The 18,148-nt window shown below is 45.6% G+C and overlaps 1 protein-coding gene across 1 annotated transcript in view; it reads left to right on the top strand.

Annotated features, from left to right (window-relative positions):
* Positions 1-731: 731 nt before the first annotated feature.
* Positions 732-18,148, top strand: part of LOC143935382 (uncharacterized) — a 47,206-nt gene continuing 29,789 nt past the window's right edge. Inside the window, exon 1 of the mRNA XM_077459249.1 lies at positions 732-1,024. Coding sequence (XP_077315375.1) covers positions 961-1,024 — 64 coding nt within the window. The 5' untranslated portion in view covers positions 732-960. The remainder of the gene's footprint in view (positions 1,025-18,148) is intronic.

The raw sequence follows: 18,148 nt of genomic DNA, 5'->3' as shown, positions 1-18,148 counted from the left end.
ACAGAGGAGATCTAGTGCTAGAATTATTGCTCTCACACATGTGATACCTCACATGAGGGGTTTGAACACCGTTTTCATATGTGGGCGCTACTCACGTATGTGTTCGCTCGGCAGGGTGAGACGCTTTAAATTTATTAATTTTTTTCTTATTTATTTTACTTTTTTTTTTTTGACACTGTCCTTTTAAAAAAAAAGAATGTAGGTTACTTTTATTCCTATTACAAGGAATGTAAACATCCTGTGTAATAGAAAAAAAGCATGTCAGGACCTCTTAAATATGAGATCTGGGGTCAAAAAGACCTCAGTTCTCATATTTACACTACAATGCAATAATGGCATTTGAAAAAAAACATTCTCTTTTAAGAGCATTGGATGGAAATGACGTTTGACATTGCTTCCGCCAGTCAAAGCTATGGAGCCATCTTCCCCTCACTCGGCAGCCAGGCTAGCACAGGAGAGGACGCGATTGTCTCCGCCATTACCAGTGGGTCTGGTAAGCGACGGAGACTCCCGGATCATGGCTGGAGGGGGTGCACCTCTCCTGCCGCTAATAAAAATTTTAAAATGATCTTGCAGCGAATCCACCGCAGAGACCACTTTTATCTGAAAGCGTACTGCCCGCTGAAGAAGAGGATACTGGGGTTATGACAGCTAACAGCTGTATGCTATGCATACTAGCTCATTATGCCTTTGCCTTGCAGGGTGTATTTTTTTTTTTTTTTTTAAGAGGCTTTACTTCCTCTTTAACTTTAGTGTTCCTTAAACTAAGGTTGGCATAAGAAGGTGTTTGTTCATAAATTTGGTGATGGCGGTAAGCAGTATAATACAATTGCAAGGACGGTAGGTGGTGAAGCTACCTGACCACAATTTCCATGACATCATTTAGTACTGTATAAAGGAAGCTGCTATAGGTATAAGGTATTATACCCTACTTACATTAGTTATCTTCTGCAACACAAGATGAAGGCCTCCCTTATTCTGAAGATTATTATTATCCAATGCCTGACTTTCCATTGGCGTGCAGGTAAGGGAAAACAAACTGCTATCTATGTAATCATAGAGTGGGTACGGACATCCTAAGGCTGCTAATAAGTTTGAGGAACTACATATATTAGAATTAGTTGTTGAAGGTGACCTAGCCATGCTTACTATACAGTAAAATGCTTTAAAAATGTATATGGGTGTAACAGTATATTTTCCCACCACCAATAATTCCTTATAGTTAAGAGCTTTATTTCTCAGATGTATAATGATATTTAGTATAGTAAGTCAAAAAACTGTTTAACTTAAGAGGACAGAGAAAACATGTATATTGCATACATAAACAATAATGTAAACCAATAAATGTGCATTATATTTTATTTATATAAATAACAGTAACAATACAAGCCTTTTTTCAATCATTTAAATTACAGTGAATTTTAAAATGAAAAAGATAAGCCTAATCACACAGCAAAATTAGTCTATCATTAATCTTTCATTTGCAACATTTGCCGGTTTGTACTTTAAGTATGACGTTTTACAGTTGAGAATAATTCACAGTTGTCCTTAAAATACAATTTTTTTATGACAACTAATATATGAAATAGTCTATGAAAATGAATGTGATACCAAGTGTGTAAAATAGAAAAGGATAGTGCATGAACTTTTTTATGGTGTCTCACTTTTTTTACACTGGACTTTTTTAATCACTACTTATTTATTGTAGAGACCTCTGAAGTGTTATTCACTGTTTAAATTTATTTTCGTTTTTGTGGATTTTTATTCATTTGTTGCACTGCATTTTCACTGCATATGCATGTGTATTATTATATACTAATATGGTGAATATCTAGAAGTGACACTTATTTTTGTTTGCACTTATTATGTTTTTTATTTACACATCATTATTGTTATTTAGTTTATACTTAGAGATTTAGTGCCTCTCCATTTATCAAATTTTCTAACTACTATATAAAGATTCAAAAACATCTTTACGCTGATATTTATTAAATAATCTGTGTAAAAAAACAGCTCTCAAAATGTTGTGTGTTTAAACAAGTTGCAAGGACTTGTGTTTTAAATATCTTTTTAACATTTTCTTTAATTTCTGAGTAATAGTTAAAATTATATATATTACATATAGGATACGTTATATGTTATGTTGTATCTTTATATTTGCTTACTTTCATTTCTTTTTTACAGGATGCATGTTTATGAATACACAAACTTAAAATGGAAGTAAACCCTTCCAAACAACTTTGACCTACAGGTAAGCCTAGATTAAGGCTTACCTGTAGGTCCAAGTAATATCTCCTAAACCTATATGGTTTAGGAGATATTTGCCCGAAAATGGGCACCGCTGTCTACGGCGCATGCGCCGTAGACAGCGGCGCGCAGGCGCACTAAATGCGGCAAGTCCAAGAATGGATTTGCCTAATTTGTCGACTCCCGTGCGCATGCGCGGGAGTGACGTCATCGCGGCTCCGCCGAATGGCAGCGTCGGAGCTCTGAGACGCGACTCCCGTGCGCATGCGCGGGAGTGACGTCATCGCGGCTTCTCCGCTGTCATTCGTCGGAGCTGCGAGAGACGCCACAACCAAGATGGATGCGGCGGACTACAGGTGACAGCGGCGACTTCGCTGGCTCCTGTGTCAGGTAAGTGACACATAATGAGCTACTATGCGATGCATAGTAGTCCATTATGCTTTACCTTTGCCGGGAAAAAAAGAGGAAGTAAACCCATCAGGGTTTACTTCCTCTTTAAGGTTATATTAAATCTCCCAATTTATATAAGAGAATAAAGAAATTAACACTTATATACAGGTTGCTAAAGTAAAAAAAAAAAAAAAAGATGGTTTTCCATTAAAATACAAAAAAATAGGTAAATCTAGGAAACAAAAGTGAATTTACTCAAGTTATTACATTCTATTTAGTAGTACATGATATAGCAAAATCTTGAGATGCATTGCTCCACTTTTGAAAATGCTATCAATGATGAAGACTAATTAACCAATAGAAACAAAACAAAATACAATTTAAATTAAATAAATAACTTTAAGAATGTAGATAATACCAATAGTAATTGCTACATTATTTAAATAAAACATAAATAAATTAAACCATAGAACTGTTTAAAAGAAATTGGAGATTACTTTCATTTTAACTCACATACTCTTGAATACATTAATAAATGAATGCTGATTTTTGTATTGAAAGCTTCAATGATCACAATAATAAATAATAATATACATTAACCAAGAATAGTAATATATACTGTGTTTCCATAATGCTGTCTGTCTATATACAGTACTGTGCAAAAGTTTTAGGCAGGTGTGAAGAAATTCTGTAAAGTAAGAATGCTTTCAAATATAAATATATATATATATATATATATATATATATATATATATATATATATATATATATACACATATATAAAAAAAACTTAAAATTTATTTAGAAAAATTATAATTCAAATTCTATTCAGTGTCAAATGCATGACGGTTTTGGGTTGTACAGATAGAACCCTTCTTCAGAGCAAGACACATATAACGATAATGGTTTTTAAAAGCAAAGGTATATATGAAATCATATGTAGGTGAAACCACTCAAAGGGTTTAAGATAGAATAACTAGACATACAGTAAGGCCGCGTACACACGCGCGGACTGTTCGCCCAACCTTGTCCGCTGAACAGTGTTTGGGCGGACAGTCCGCTCGTGTGTGGGGCTTCAGCGGACAGTTTCAGCGGACAGTTGGCCGAACAAGGTCTTACGGAAATTCCGAAAAACTGTCCGCTGAAACAAGGTTTCAGCGGACTGTTCGCTCGTGTGTAGGCTTGTTCGGCCAACTAAGTCTCGCGCATGCTCAGAAAGGATTTCCACGTCGGAAGGTTGCATTGCAGTGTATAGGACGTCGTATTTTTCGTCCCGTCGTACGTGCCGTTCACGTCATCGCGCACGGTTTCAGCAAACTGTTCGTCCGTCGTGTGTGGCCATGTCCGTCCATGCTAAGTTTGAGCGGACTGTTCGCTCAAACTGTTGGACGGACAAAGTTGGGCCAACAGTCCGCGCGTGTGTACGCGGCCTAAGTATTCCATCAGAGATAATTTAGCCAAATTACCTATGGCCCGACATTAAGATTTATGGTGATAGATGGTATACCCAGGAACAGACGTGGAGGAAATAGTGAATTAACCCTTAGAAAACGTGAGGTTCAGTGGATACACCGTTTAAAAACATTATGGCCGAACTGATTTATTTCTTTGATATGTTTATTTATTATGTGTTTTGTTTTTTTGTTTTTTCTCAGCGCATATCGAATGTGATAGTAAAGGTGATAGCACCTGATGATCCATGATTTCATATATACCTATGTGCTTTTTTGCATTGGTTGATTTTTCCAATTGGTATAAAATAATTAATTGATTAATTGATCCTACATGAGATATATGTTTGTAAAAACCATTATCATTGTATGTGTCCTGCTCTGAAGAAGGGTGCTATCTGTACAGCCCAAAACCGTCATGCATTTGACACTGAATGGAATTTGAATTTTTCTAAACAAATTTTAAGTGCAGCAATCCCATATGATCGTTTTTTCTATATATGACCTGTGGAAGGGTCTGATGCTTGCACCGCTACATTTGGATGGTGTGCACTCCACCCTCAACATTTCCTATATATATATATATATATATATATATATATATATATATATATATATATATATATATATATATATTGTGAAGTTTGGGGATACTAGCTCCGCGGGATTAAGTGCATAAACCGTTGTCAGGTGAAACCAAAATATATTTATTTATAATTAAATCAAAAATAAAGCATTTCTTCAGCATATAAAAACCGTAAATTAAAGTCCGCTTATCTTCAGCACAAAATAATACAAAAAGAAAAGCACCTACAGTTCTGTAGACAGGTCTTCACCAAAAAGAGTCCTTGCAGAGATCTTTTTGCAGCCTCCAAAACAGCAAACAGCAAATACAACAACACAGCCAGACAGCTCCTCAGACAGGTGTTCATCTCCTTCTCCTCCTCACCACCACCTCTCTACTACTTCCTGTCTTATAGGCTGTCTGTCTTCCTGGAGGCCATTAACCCCCTGTGGTCAGGGAGGGAGGCTCTTTCCCACCCAAATGTCACTTTAGAGCCTCCCAAATTCCGGGTCCCAACTATCTCTCTTAAAATATAGAGAGGACCGCGAATCAGTCTTCTCCCGAAAACTATCCCTGGAATCTGTCACCCATTTTTTGGGTGACCCCCTGAGGCCTACCATGATTCCCTTAAAGGGACCACATCCTGAATATAGGCGCCACATAGTACCCGTCCAGGACCCAACCTTGGCGTCCTGTACATATCCCCCCTGCAAGGCCGATGCAAGGATTTTTGACACCCTAGGCAAAACCTCATTTTGCCGCCCCCCCCCCCATTGGCTCCACCCGTGACTCCACCTCCTTTTCCCTGTCCATGTATACGGACCAGCTAGGGTACTATAGGGACAGGCTAGGGTACTATATGGACCAGCTAGGGTACTATACAAAAAGGCTAGGGTACTATACGGACCGGCTAGTGTACTATACAGAAAGGCTAGGGTACTATACAGACCGGCTAGTGTACTATACAGAAAGGGTAGGGTACTATACGGACCAGCTAGTGCACTATACAGAAAGGCTAGGGTACAATAGGGACCGGCTAGGGTACTATACAGAAAGGGTAGGGTACTATACGGACCAGCTAGTGCACTATACAGAAAGGCTAGGGTACTATACGGACCGGCTAGGGTACTATACAGAAAGGTTAGGGTACTATACAGACTGGCTAGTATACGGACATGCTAGGGTACTATACGCACAGGCTAACTATGCAACTGCCTATCTGTACGAGCAGACAGATACACTAGTGACAATGCTTTATGGGCTTCTAGTAAAAATAATAATAAATGCACATTTTTTTTAACTGCAAAAATATCTGCATTTATTATTATTTTACAAAGCTGAACTTGAACTTCCACACCTCAAATAACCCCCCCAAATCTGTTCTCCTCTGTACCCCCCCATTAGTTCCCCTCTGTACCCCCCAAATCGATTCCCCTCTGTACCCCCTCCCCCACAGACGTATTAGTTCTCCTCTGTACCCCCCAAATCTGTTCCCCTCTGTACCCCCTACACACACACACACTAGTTGCCCTCTGTACCCCCTCCCCCCAAATCTGTTCCTCCCTGTACCCCCTCCCCCCCCACACACACACACACACATTAGTTCTCCTCTGTACCCCTCAAATCTGTTCCCCTCTGCCCCCCCACACACTAGTTCTCCGTACCCCCCCCCACACACACACATTAGTTCCCCTTTGTAAAACACCCCCCCACACACACATTAGTTCCCCACTGTACCCCCCCCCCCCCACACACACACACATTAGTTCCCCTCTGTACTCTCCCCACACACATTAGTTCCCCCCTGTACCCCCCCCACACACACATTAGTTCTCCTCTGTACCCCCCCCCAAATCTGTTCCCCTCTGTAACCCCTACACACATTAGTACCCCTCTATATCCCCCAAATCTGTTCCCCTCTGTAACCCCCCATATACACATTAGTTCTCTTCCGTACCCCCCCACACAATCATCAGTTATCCTCTGTTGCCCTCCTCAAGCCTGTTCCCCTCTGTACCCCCCCACACATTAGTTCTCCTCGGTATCCCCCCAAATCTGTTCCCCTCCCTCTGCACACAATATAATGCAACAGCCATGGCAGCCTCATCTCTAGGAGAGCGGCGCTGCTGCCTGTCCTCCCACCACACAGTGACATCCCTGACAGTCCAGGAAGGGGGAGCGGAAATCGCGGCAAGCCCAGACCTAACATGCAGGGCTTCCATCTCATCTGTCCCAGGCCGCCCTGCACACAGTAAGGGGTTCATGCCTCCACCCATGTTACTCTCCTGTCCGTGTGTGTGTGCTGAAACTTGCACAGCACAGACTTACTTAGTTCTGCCTGCTTCACGATCACCGCTTGCTCCCCCAGCCCTCCGCTGATAGAAGAGATCATGACATCCCCCAGCCCTGCCTCCTGTTCACTGCAAAGCCGCCGTTTCTCTCTGAGCTGTGCTGTCCGGCGGCGCTGCCTGTGTCTCCGGCAAGATCCTGTGTAATGTCATCTGGGGTGAGCGAACCGGCTACCGCCCCCCCACGCAGTGCTACTATGCCACTGCTGTCATCCATCCCTGCCACTATGGCCGGCCAGCTTGTCACTTCCTTCTCCCGCCGGCTTGTTCGTTTTGCTGGATGCTTCCCCAACTTCTTCCTCCCAGGGGCTGTAGCTGCGCCCTAGGTTGAAGTGCGCCCTAGGCGGCTGCCTAGTCCGCCTAGTGGTAGCACCGGCCCTGCCCCCCTGCCTCAACGCGGAGGTGTTGGAGGCACCATTTGACACCATACAGTGGACCCGGGAGAGGGCATCGGCATTCTGATGTAGTCTCCCAGGTCTGGGCTCCACCACAAAATTGAACTCCTGGAGAGACAGGAACCACCTCGTTACTCTGGCATTCGTGTGTTTATTTTGCCTCATCCAGGTCAGCGGGGCGTGGTCGGATACCAGGCAAAACCTTCTGCCTAGGAGGAAATACCGCAAGGAGTCCAAGGCCCACTTAATGGCAAGACACTCCCACTCCACCACCGCATAATTTTTCTCCGCTGCCGTCAGCTTTCTACTCAGGAAAACGACGGGGTGCTCTTCCCCGTTGATTACCTGCGACAGGACTGCTCCTAACCCCTCATTTGAAGCGTCTGTCTGTACTACAAAATCCTTATTAAAGTCTGGAGCAACAAGCACCAAAACCTGGCACAATGACGTCTTAAGCTTCTGAAAAGCTTTTTCGGCATCGTTATTCCATTTTATCATCACCGACTTTCTGCCTTTGGTCAGGTCCGTCAAGGGTGCAGCAATGGTGGCAAAGTTGGGGATAAACCTCCGATAGTAGCCAACTATGCCCAAAAACGCTCTGACCTGCTTCTTGGTTAGGGGACGGGGCCAGTCCTGTATGGCTTTCACCTTACTCATTTGGGGCTTTACCAGCCCTCTACCCACAATGTACCCTAGGTACTTGGCTTCCTCCACCCCAACTGCACGACTGCCTGAACTCGGGGAAGATGTGACTCCCAATCAGGGCTGAAGATGACGATGTCATACAAATAAACCGAAGCGTACCGATGATGTGGACGCAAAGTTTTGTCCATGGCCCTTTGGAACGTAGTGGGGGCAGAGTGTAAACCAAACGGCATTCGTTTGTACTGGAAGTGGCCTTCCGGGGTAGAGAAGGCCATTTTCTCCCTAGCTTCCTTGGTCAGGGGAATCTGCCAGTACCCTTTCGTGAGGTCCAGCGTGGTAATATACCTGGCAGGCCCCAACCTCTCAATGAGCTCATCTACCCGTGGCATGGGATAAGCATCAAACTTGGAGATTTCATTCAGTTTTCTAAAATCATTGCAGAAGCGAAGAGTGCCATTGGGTTTGGGTACCAACACGATTGGACTCGACCACTCGCTCTGCGATTCCTCAATGACATCAAGCTCGAGCATTCTTTTCACCTCTTCAGACACTGCCACTCTATGAGCTTCTGGGATACGGTAAGGCTTTAACCGCACTTTTACCTTGGGGTCAGTTACAATGTCGTGCTCGATGACATTGGTGAGTCCTGGCAACCCTGAAAATATGTCCCTATTTCTTTGAAGAAACTCCTTTGCTTGCTGGGTTTGGGGTCTAGTTAAGGTAGCAGCCACCTGCACCAGGTCGATCCCTGCATGGTCTCCTGACTGTACCGCTACCACCGCGGATACCTGGTCTCTGTCTCTCCAGGGTTTCAACAAATTCACGTGGTAGATCTGGTATGGTTTCCTTTTCCCTGGCTGGTGTACCTTGTAGTTTACCTCCCCCACTTTTTCCACTATCTCAAATGGACCTTGCCACTTGGCCAAGAACTTGCTCTACTGTGGGTATTAGGACAGCCACCCGGTCTCCTACTTGAAACTGTGTGACTTTCTCAGACCGGTTATACACCCTTCTTTGGGCTTCCTGAGCCCTCTGCATGTGCTCCCTCACCAGCGGCATCACCTTAGCCATCCTCTCTCGCATTTGAGAGATATGCTCTACTATGGTTTTGTGTGGTGAGGACTCACTTTCCCACGTTTCCTTTACCAGATCCAGCAACCCCCGAGGCCGTCGCCCATACACTAGCTCAAATGAGGAGAAGCCTGTGGATGCTTGTGGAACCTCCCGGATGGCAAACAAAAGGGCAGGGAGTAACATATCCCAATCCTTCCCGTCCTTCTGGAAGACTCTTTTTAGCATGGTCTTCAAAGTTTTATTAAACCTCTCCACTAGGCCATCAGTCTGCGGGTGATAGACAGACGTCCGCAACTGCTTAATTTGAAACAGTTTGCACAGGTCCACCATCACCTTTGACATAAAAGGGGTGCCCTGGTCCGTTAATATCTCTTTGGGAAAACCAGTTCACATTTGAAATAGTTCTCGGGAAATGGCTTTAGAGGAAGTTTTCCTCAAAGGAACTGCTTCTGGGTACCTGGATGCATAGTCTAGGATGACTAATATATACTGGTGCCCTCTTGCCGATTTTACCAGGGGTCCCACGAGATCCATGGCGATCCGCTCGAATGGAACCTCAATAATTGGCAAGGGTACCAGAGGGCTTCTATAGTGGGGCACTGGGGCAGTTAACTGGCAAACGGGACAAGACGCACAATATCTTTTAACCTCAACCTTCACCCCTATCCCCATTTTGGGTTGCTAAATACTCAGTAACGGTACAAACAATGTGTTTTTTATCTGTGTGATGCTGTCGATGATCACAGACTGAACTTCAGGAGGTGAATGGAGGGCTGCACGGGAGGGAGTTTTGTCGGGCGGGGGGAGGGAATGGTTGGGAAGGGCGGGGGGGAGGTTATGTTTGTATGTTTGTATGTTATTAATGTGTTAAAAATTTTCAATAAAAAATAAATTTATAAAAAAAAAAAAACCTTCACCCCTGGCCAGTAAAACCGGTCAGTTATCCTGGCCTCTGTTTTCTCTGCCCCCAAGTGTCCTCCCAGTGCGTCGTTGTGGGCTAGATCGAGTAGCATCCGCCTATACGGTTGGGGAACCAGCAACTGCTCTATAGTTTCCCCACGGCTTTCAGCCACTCGATAAAGCAAGTCCCCCTTTAAGGCAAAATGAGGAAACCTCTGATCTGCTCCTGGCATTTGTGAGACCCCATCCACAACAGAAACCTGCTCTCGGGCATTGACCAAGGTAGGATCCCTGGGTACATCTAGATCTGGGTGTACTGGCCTTGAGGATGTTTCCCCTTCACTTTCCTCAACCGGGGACTGCAATGGGGAGAGCTCCTCATCATCCTCCCCTAGCATAACCTGTAACGGGAAGACTTCCCACCCCTCAGAGTTTAACTCGGTTTTGCAATCTGAAACAGACACATCCTTCAACTTTATATTCTCTACAGTATCATTATCAATAATGGGTATCTCTGTATCAGTGGGGTGGGTTGTGGGGGTTTCAGGCCCATGTTCCTCAGACTCTCCTGGCTGTCCTGGCAGCCCCATCTGTACCTGGCTCCACAGTTCAAAAAATAGTGGACAGTCCCGCCCCACTATAATGTCATGTATTAGACTTCTCACTACCCCGACCTCTTGGGTCACTGAGGTGTGGCCATAGGACACAGTCACCGAAACCATGGGGTATTCCTTGGTGTCCCCATAGATGCACACTACCCGTAGGGTTTTCCTTACAGGGCCAAGTCTCCCAATCACCCTGGCATGTACCAATGTTACCATGCTACCAGAGTCCAGTAACACCCTGGCAGGAAGGTGGTTCACCCACACTTCACACTCAAACTGTCCTGCAATTGGATCCAGGTGAGTGGTGCAGACTCTTTGCACGTAGAAGGAGCTTCTCCGACCAATCCCGCAGTCTATAGGCTCCTCCTGAAGTGGGCATTGCGCCCGGGCATGTCCCCAGGACCGACATCGCCAACACTGTAGGTCTCCTGTTCTTGGGACAGGAACCACCCTTCGAGGTTCTGTAGCAGATGATGCGGTTTTTGCGGATCCCAGCGCCTGGCAGGGCTTCTCTCCTAGGCGCTATGGCTGGTCTGGTTGCCCTTGGTGTGGGTTCCCTACGTCTGGCAGGCCCAAGCAGGTCCTCCACCACGGTGTACCTTTCCACCAACTCCACCAGCTGGTCAGTGGTTGCGGGGTCTCCATGACTTACCCAGCGCTGTAGGTCATCTGGCAGGGACCGCAGGTACCAGTCCATCACTATTCGTTCCACCATCTGTGGGCCTGACAGTTTTTCTGGCTGCAGCCATTTTTTAACCAGCTGAACCAGTTCATGCATTTGCGACCTGGGTGGTCGGTCAGGCTTGTACCGCCAGCGATGCACCCTCTGAGCCCGGACAGCTGTGGTCACTCCTAGGCGGGCCAGGATCTCTGCCTTCAGACGCTCATAGTCGCTGATATGTTCTGCTGGGAGGTCAAAATAGGCCTTTTGCGGGTCACCGGTGAGGAAAGGGGAGATAATGCCTGCCCATTGGTCACGGGGCCACCCCTCTCTCTCCGCTATCCTCTCAAAGGTGGTGAGAAAGGCCTCCACATCATCGCTGGGCGTTAATTTTAGTAAAAAATGGCTGGTCCTCACAGACACCTGGTTGCCAGCGGCGACAGCCGATTGTTCACGTCCCTGAGCCAGCCGCTGTACTGCCTCCTGCAAGGCAGCCACCTGTGCTTCAGTGGACTCCTGCTGAGTAGTAAACTGGGCGACTAGCAGCCGTGTGCTTTCCTGTTGTGCAGCTATGGCCTGTGCCAGGGCCTGCTGCTGCTGAGCCATTGCTTCCTCATGGCGACGGTTTGCATCTGCTGAAGCTTGCTGCTGGGTCACGGTGGCTTGCTGCTGGGTCACGGTGGCTTGTGCTAAAGCCCTGATGACCTCCTCCATGTCTTTGCCTGCTGCTTGCAGCGTCTGGGCTGGCTTCACCCAAGACATGCAATTTGTACACAGTCTCTTTTAAATGTCAGTTTTTAAACGGTTTTTGCGGCTGCAAATGCACTTTTGCCCGCATTCTCCACCAGTTGTGAAGTTTGGGGATACTAGCTCCGCGGGATTAAGTGCATAAACCGTTGTCAGGTGAAACCAAAATATATTTATTTATAATTAAATCAAAAATAAAGCTTTTCTTCAGCATATAAAAACCGTAAATTAAAGTCCGCTTATCTTCAGCACAAAATAATACAAAAAGAAAAGCACCTACAGTTCTGTAGACAGGTCTTCACCAAAAAGAGTCCTTGCAGAGATCTTTTTGCAGCCTCCAAAACAGCAAACAGCAAATACAACAACACAGCCAGACAGCTCCTCAGACAGGTGTTCATCTCCTTCTCCTCCTCACCACCACCTCTCTACTACTTCCTGTCTTATAGGCTGTCTGTCTTCCTGGAGGCCATTAACCCCCTGTGGTCAGAGAGGGAGGCTCTTTCCCACCCAAATGTCACTTTAGAGCCTCCCAAATTCTGGGTCCCAACTATCTCTCTTAAAATATAGAGAGGACCGCGAATCAGTCTTCTCCCGAAAACTATCCCCGGAATCTGTCACCCATTTTTTGGGTGACCCCCTGAGGCCTACCATGATTCCCTTAAAGGGACCACATCCCGAATATAGGCGCCACATAGTACCCGTCCAGGACCCAACCTTGGCGTCCTGTACAATATATATATATAGAGAGAGAGGGAGAGTTTATTTTTATCAGTTTACAAAATGCAAACTGAGCACACAGAGGAAAAATCTAAATCAAATAATCAAATATTTTGATATATTAATATTTGGTCTGACTATGCTTTGGCTTCAAACCAACACACAGTGCTTGAGCACACAAGGTTTGAAGGAACCCAGAAGGTAGGTTGTTCCAAATATATTTGAGAACTAACCACGTATCTTCTGTGGATCACAGACAGACCCGATTGTGTTGAGATCAGGGTTCTGTGGGGCCAAACCATCACTTTCAGGACTCTTTGTTCTTCTTTATGCTGAAGATAGTTCTTAATGACATTAGCTGTCATTGGCTGTTTCAGGCCATTGTCCTACCACAGAATAAATTTGTCTCTCTGTATTTCTCAGCATTGAGGACACCATTAATTGGGCAATGCTGGGGACCATAGACACAGTGGTCAGCCAAGGAAACTTAATGCAGAAAATAAAAGACACATCATGCTTCCTTCCCTTTAACATCAGAAGATTTATTTTACAAAAGTTTTATTGTCATATATGTCAACAGAACAGGTTTACAACTGAGTATCATAACATGTGGTATACATAGTAATTCAAAGTTTAGCAGTCTATTGTCAATCTAGTAAAAACAGATCCGAGACCCGGGTCATACCGGGTTACTTGTGAAACATTAATAGGAGTGTATAGTACACCACATTGTAACCAAATAGTTAGCATCCACGAGAAGCGAGTGAAAAAAGAGGGAGGAGAAGGGAAGTGGTCAGAAAAAAAAGGAAATAGTTAGTAGAACTTTATAAAAGGAAAAAAAAGGAACAGCGTGGGGTGGGGGGGGGGGGGGGGGGAATCAGGGGAACAGAGAGGGAGAGGGGGGGGTAAAGGGTTCACGGGGTGCGCCCAACCGGAGCCCTATAATGATAGTAATGTAAAATCAAACCTAGAAGGGTGATGGTATGTAATCCAGGGTTGCCAAACCCTGAGGAATTTGTTATGGGTATCAGAGAGAATAGCCATCAATTTCTGATTAATCATGACGTCATTCAGGCGGTTTTTGACTGCCTCACAGCTTAGCATAGGGGTTTTCCATGCTCTCGCTATTGTCAGTTTAGTTGCAGTAAAGAGATGTTGTGCTAGTTGTCGCTCCAGGCGTAGTAATTCAGTAATGGCCTTGCCAAGGAGTGCTTCATATGGATCTCTTAAGATTTACCTGAAACAGGTTGCGGAGAAGTGTGTATACCCTGACCCACAACCTGCATACCCGTGGGCATGACCACCAAATATGGGCCATAGAGCCCTCCTGGGAACAGCCCCTAAAGCAAAGTGGGGAGCAAGCTGGAATAAAGCGGGCCAGCCTCATCGGAGTATAATACCACCGGTACAATACCTTATATGCATTCCCCAGTATTAACACATTGCGTGAACATTTAGATAAAGCTAATGTCATTATCTCATAATAAAAATTAAAAAAACAACAGTACAGTGCAGATAAAAATCAACAAAATAATACTAACAAAGAAATATATATAACATATATAAAATAATCTATAAATAAACGAAATATAGGATAGGTAAGATGAACTTCAAAAAGTCCACAAGTGCAGAGTGTCTTCATTCAGTATAAAAGGTGATGATGTGATCCCTTCCACCAATGAGTAAAATGGACTCTCACCTTAGACAATGGACCCCTGATAGATCAGACAGGTCAAAAACGCATATTCCCACCAGGGGTTAATCACAGACATCAGCATTCAGACAAGAGTGCTCCGGGAGTTAATCCTTCTCATATCCCATATACCAGCATAACGAGACCAGATAGCCCCTAGTGTTATTGATCCCCCGTCTCTGTGAGTTCTCCTGTCTATGAAGCCTATGAGAGCGGACGTGGCTGCTGGAAGTTGTCTCCACCAATAGGAAATGTCCACATCACATGGACAGTAATGTGAACACCGACCAAATAAAACACTCCCCACAGGAAGTCCACGCTGGTCGGTTCCTCTCCACACTCCTATCCCCTGCCCTGGGCGCACACACACCTGACCATATATAGGCTTCATAGACATTCATGTCATTATCTGCCATTCCTCAAGGTCCAGCCTCTTCCCCAGTTTTTTCTCCCATTGAAGGTGGTAAGGCCTCAATGGGGGTCTCTTCGTGGATATCAGAGCCGAATATATCAGTGAAATCAGGCCGGGGGAATGGGGCCTGGTTCTGCAAAGGCTCTCGAAAGGTGTCAAAGTATAAGGAATGGATTGGAATTTAATAAGGCTTTGGAGAAAATTACGAATTTGTAAATAGCTATAATACTCATCTAAAGGTATGTCATGAGATGAGCGTAAAGCCTCAAATGTCAAGATCCTAGTGGGGGTGATCAACAAATGGATATCTGTGAACCCGTTCATAGTCCACCATAAAAATTGGGCGCTATTGTCACGGCCTGGGGGAAATAATGGGCAACGTAGGAGCCGCAAAAGAGGGAGATGGGGAGAAATCAGTCCCATAGAGTATTTCACTGAGTCATAGTGTGTGAACCATGAAAGGCCCCATAATCGCTGGGCGGTGCAAAGGAGGGAGCCAGGGCAATGAAGAAATAGGGATAGGGTCGGTATCAACCAGGTCAATCATAGCCCAAAGCGGGAGTTGGTATGTCTCATGGAGGTGTGAAAGCGGAGCTATGTTGGCGGCTATATAATAGGCCCGTAGGTTAGGGACCGAAAGGCCGCCATTAATTCGCTTAGCGAAGAAGACCTGTTTTCCAATTCAGGGGCGGGATGATCCCCAGATAAATGGCAAAATCCTGCGTTGGTGGATACTGAGGATATGTGAAGGGATCGGGATAGGTAAAACACAAAAGCAATATAGTAGTTTTGGGAGATAAGACATTCGAATGGCCATTATTCTACCGAACCAAGAGAGAGGCAAATTGGATCACGACAACAGCATATCTTTTAGTTTTTTGAACAATGGGGGAAAATTCACCTCATACAAACCTGAGTACGTAGGGGTGAGGTTGATTCCTAAGTAGGGCATCGAAGAAACCCATTGAAAAGGAAAAGCAGACTGAAAGTCTCTCAGCAGACTCGGAGAGAGGTTAGTCGACAATGCCTTCGATTTAGATGGGTTGACGCGGAGCCCTGAAAGGGATGCGAAGGTGTCTAATAAAGCTTGTAAATTTGGTAGGGAAGTTCTAGGGGAGGTGACAGTGAGAAGGATGTAATCGGCGAATAGGTATATTTTATGGGGACGGCCCGCAACCTCAATGCCACCAATATCCGGATGCACTCTAATTGCCTCCGTCAGGGGTTCCAACGCCAAAACAAAAAGAAGAGGTGAGAGCGGGCATCCCTGGCGGGTGCCCCTCCTGATATTAAAAAGGGGGATTCAAATCCGTAATACTTAATTTTCGCCCAGGGGGAGTCGTATAGGACTGACATCCATTGCATAAATGAGGCCACAAATCCGTAATGCTGAAGAACTGACATGAGGTAAGGCCACGACAGCGTGTCAAAGGCCTTGTTCACATCCAGAGATAGGAGCACGGATTCCAATGAACGTGTGTGGGCTATATGCTGGAGTTGTAATATGCACCGAATGACATCTCCCGCCTGCCTCTGGGGTATAAAGCCAACCTAGACCTTTCTGATCAACCGAGGGAGGAAAGAGTTTAGGCAATTCGCCAAGATTTGTGTCAGAATTTTCATATAGACATTAATGAGAGAAATGGGTCTAAAATTGGCCCAGGAGGAGTGATCGCGATCAGGCTTAGGGATCATCACAACGTTTGCTGTTAAAAGGTCCGGGGTAAAGGAACAACCATTTTTTACTGAGTTATACATGGCTGTTGTGTGGCGCTATCACCGCAGCCAATTTTCTGTAGTAGAGCGCTGTGTAGCCATCCGGCCCAGGGTGCTTTCCCACTTTATGTTCCTTTATAGCCTGAAAGAGTCTTGAATGTCCCGGTCCATGAGGGTGACATGCGCCTCCGTCAAGGATGGGAGTGAAAGGTGTTTGAAAAAATCAGCCGTACCTTGGACAGCACACTGCTCCGGAGCCGTGTATAATTTCGTGAGGCGAAATCGGAACTCCTCCAGTATACGCTCAGCGAGGAAGGCGGCGAGCAAGGAAGAAAGCCGGACTCCTCCGCTAGCAAAAGAGCTACAAGAAGATAGCGGAGGAGTCCGGAGAGAAGACCCCCGAAGACGGAAGACCCCCGGAGCTGTGCAATAAAGTATTTTATCTCGTGTGTTGTGTTTTTTTTTGTACTTTTAGTTTACAGGTGAATGGGTAGGGGTACATTGTACCCCATACTCATTCACATAGGGTGGGGGGGCGGTATCCGGGGGCCCCCTTATTAAAGGGGGCTCCCGGATTCCGATAAGCCCCCGCCCACAGACCCCGACAACCAACCGCCAGGGTTGTTGGGAAGAGGCCCTTGTCCTCATCAACATGGGGACAAGGCACCCCCCATGTTGAGGGCGCGCGGCCTGGTACGGCTCAGGAGGAGGGGGGCTCGCTCGCCCCCCTTTCCTGGCCGGCCGGGTAGCGTGCTCGGACAAGGGTCTGTTGTGGACTTGGGGGGGACCCCCACGCCGATTTTTCGGCGTTGGGGTTCCCCTTTAAGTCCATACCAGGCGGCGGGGCCAGCGACGTCTCCTTCGCGGGCCCCGCCTACCTGGAGACCCGCTCGAAATGAGTGGACTTTTCTCCGGGCGGGAAAAGTCCGCTCATTTCAAAAGTACGGCGGACTGGCACACACACGGCCGGATTATCCGCCGAAATGCGAGTACTACTGACAGAATTTCGAAAAAAACGAAATTCTTAGTACGCCGGACTGCACGCTGAAAAAGTCAGCTGAAGCCCACACACGAGAGGACTGTCCGCTGAAATGTGTTTCAACGGACTAAGTAGGCCATACAGTCCGCTCGTGTGTATGCGGCATAACACTGACTGAAAGCTCTATTTAAAACGAGCAAGATAGTTAGCTATATAGGTGGATATAGCAGTGTATACTGCATTCAGAGCATGCAGACAGCACGCATAATCTCCTACCGCTGACTGAAAGCTCTATTTAAAACGAGCAAGATAGTTAGCTATATAGGTGGATATAGCGGTGTATACTGCGTTCAGAGCACGCAGACAGCACGCACAATCTCCTAACACTGACTGAAAGCTCTATTTAAAACGAGCAAGATAGTTAGCTATATAGGTGGATATAGCGGTGTATACTGCGTTCAGAGCACGCAGACAGCACGCATAATCTCGTAACACTGACTGAAAGCTCTATTTAAAACGAGCAAGATAGTTAGCTATATAGGTGGATATAGCGGTGTATACTGCGTTCAGAGCACGCAGGCAGCACGCACAATCTCCTAACAC

The sequence above is a fragment of the Lithobates pipiens genome, unplaced genomic scaffold (genome assembly GCF_037356315.1).
Source record: "Lithobates pipiens isolate NorthernLeopardFrog02 unplaced genomic scaffold, aLitPip1_a1.2 Scaffold_1, whole genome shotgun sequence".
In the NCBI taxonomy this organism is placed as follows: Eukaryota; Metazoa; Chordata; class Amphibia; order Anura; family Ranidae; genus Lithobates; species Lithobates pipiens.
The sequence above is the reverse complement of the archived record's forward strand: the minus strand, read 5'-3'. Positions and strand labels throughout refer to the sequence as shown.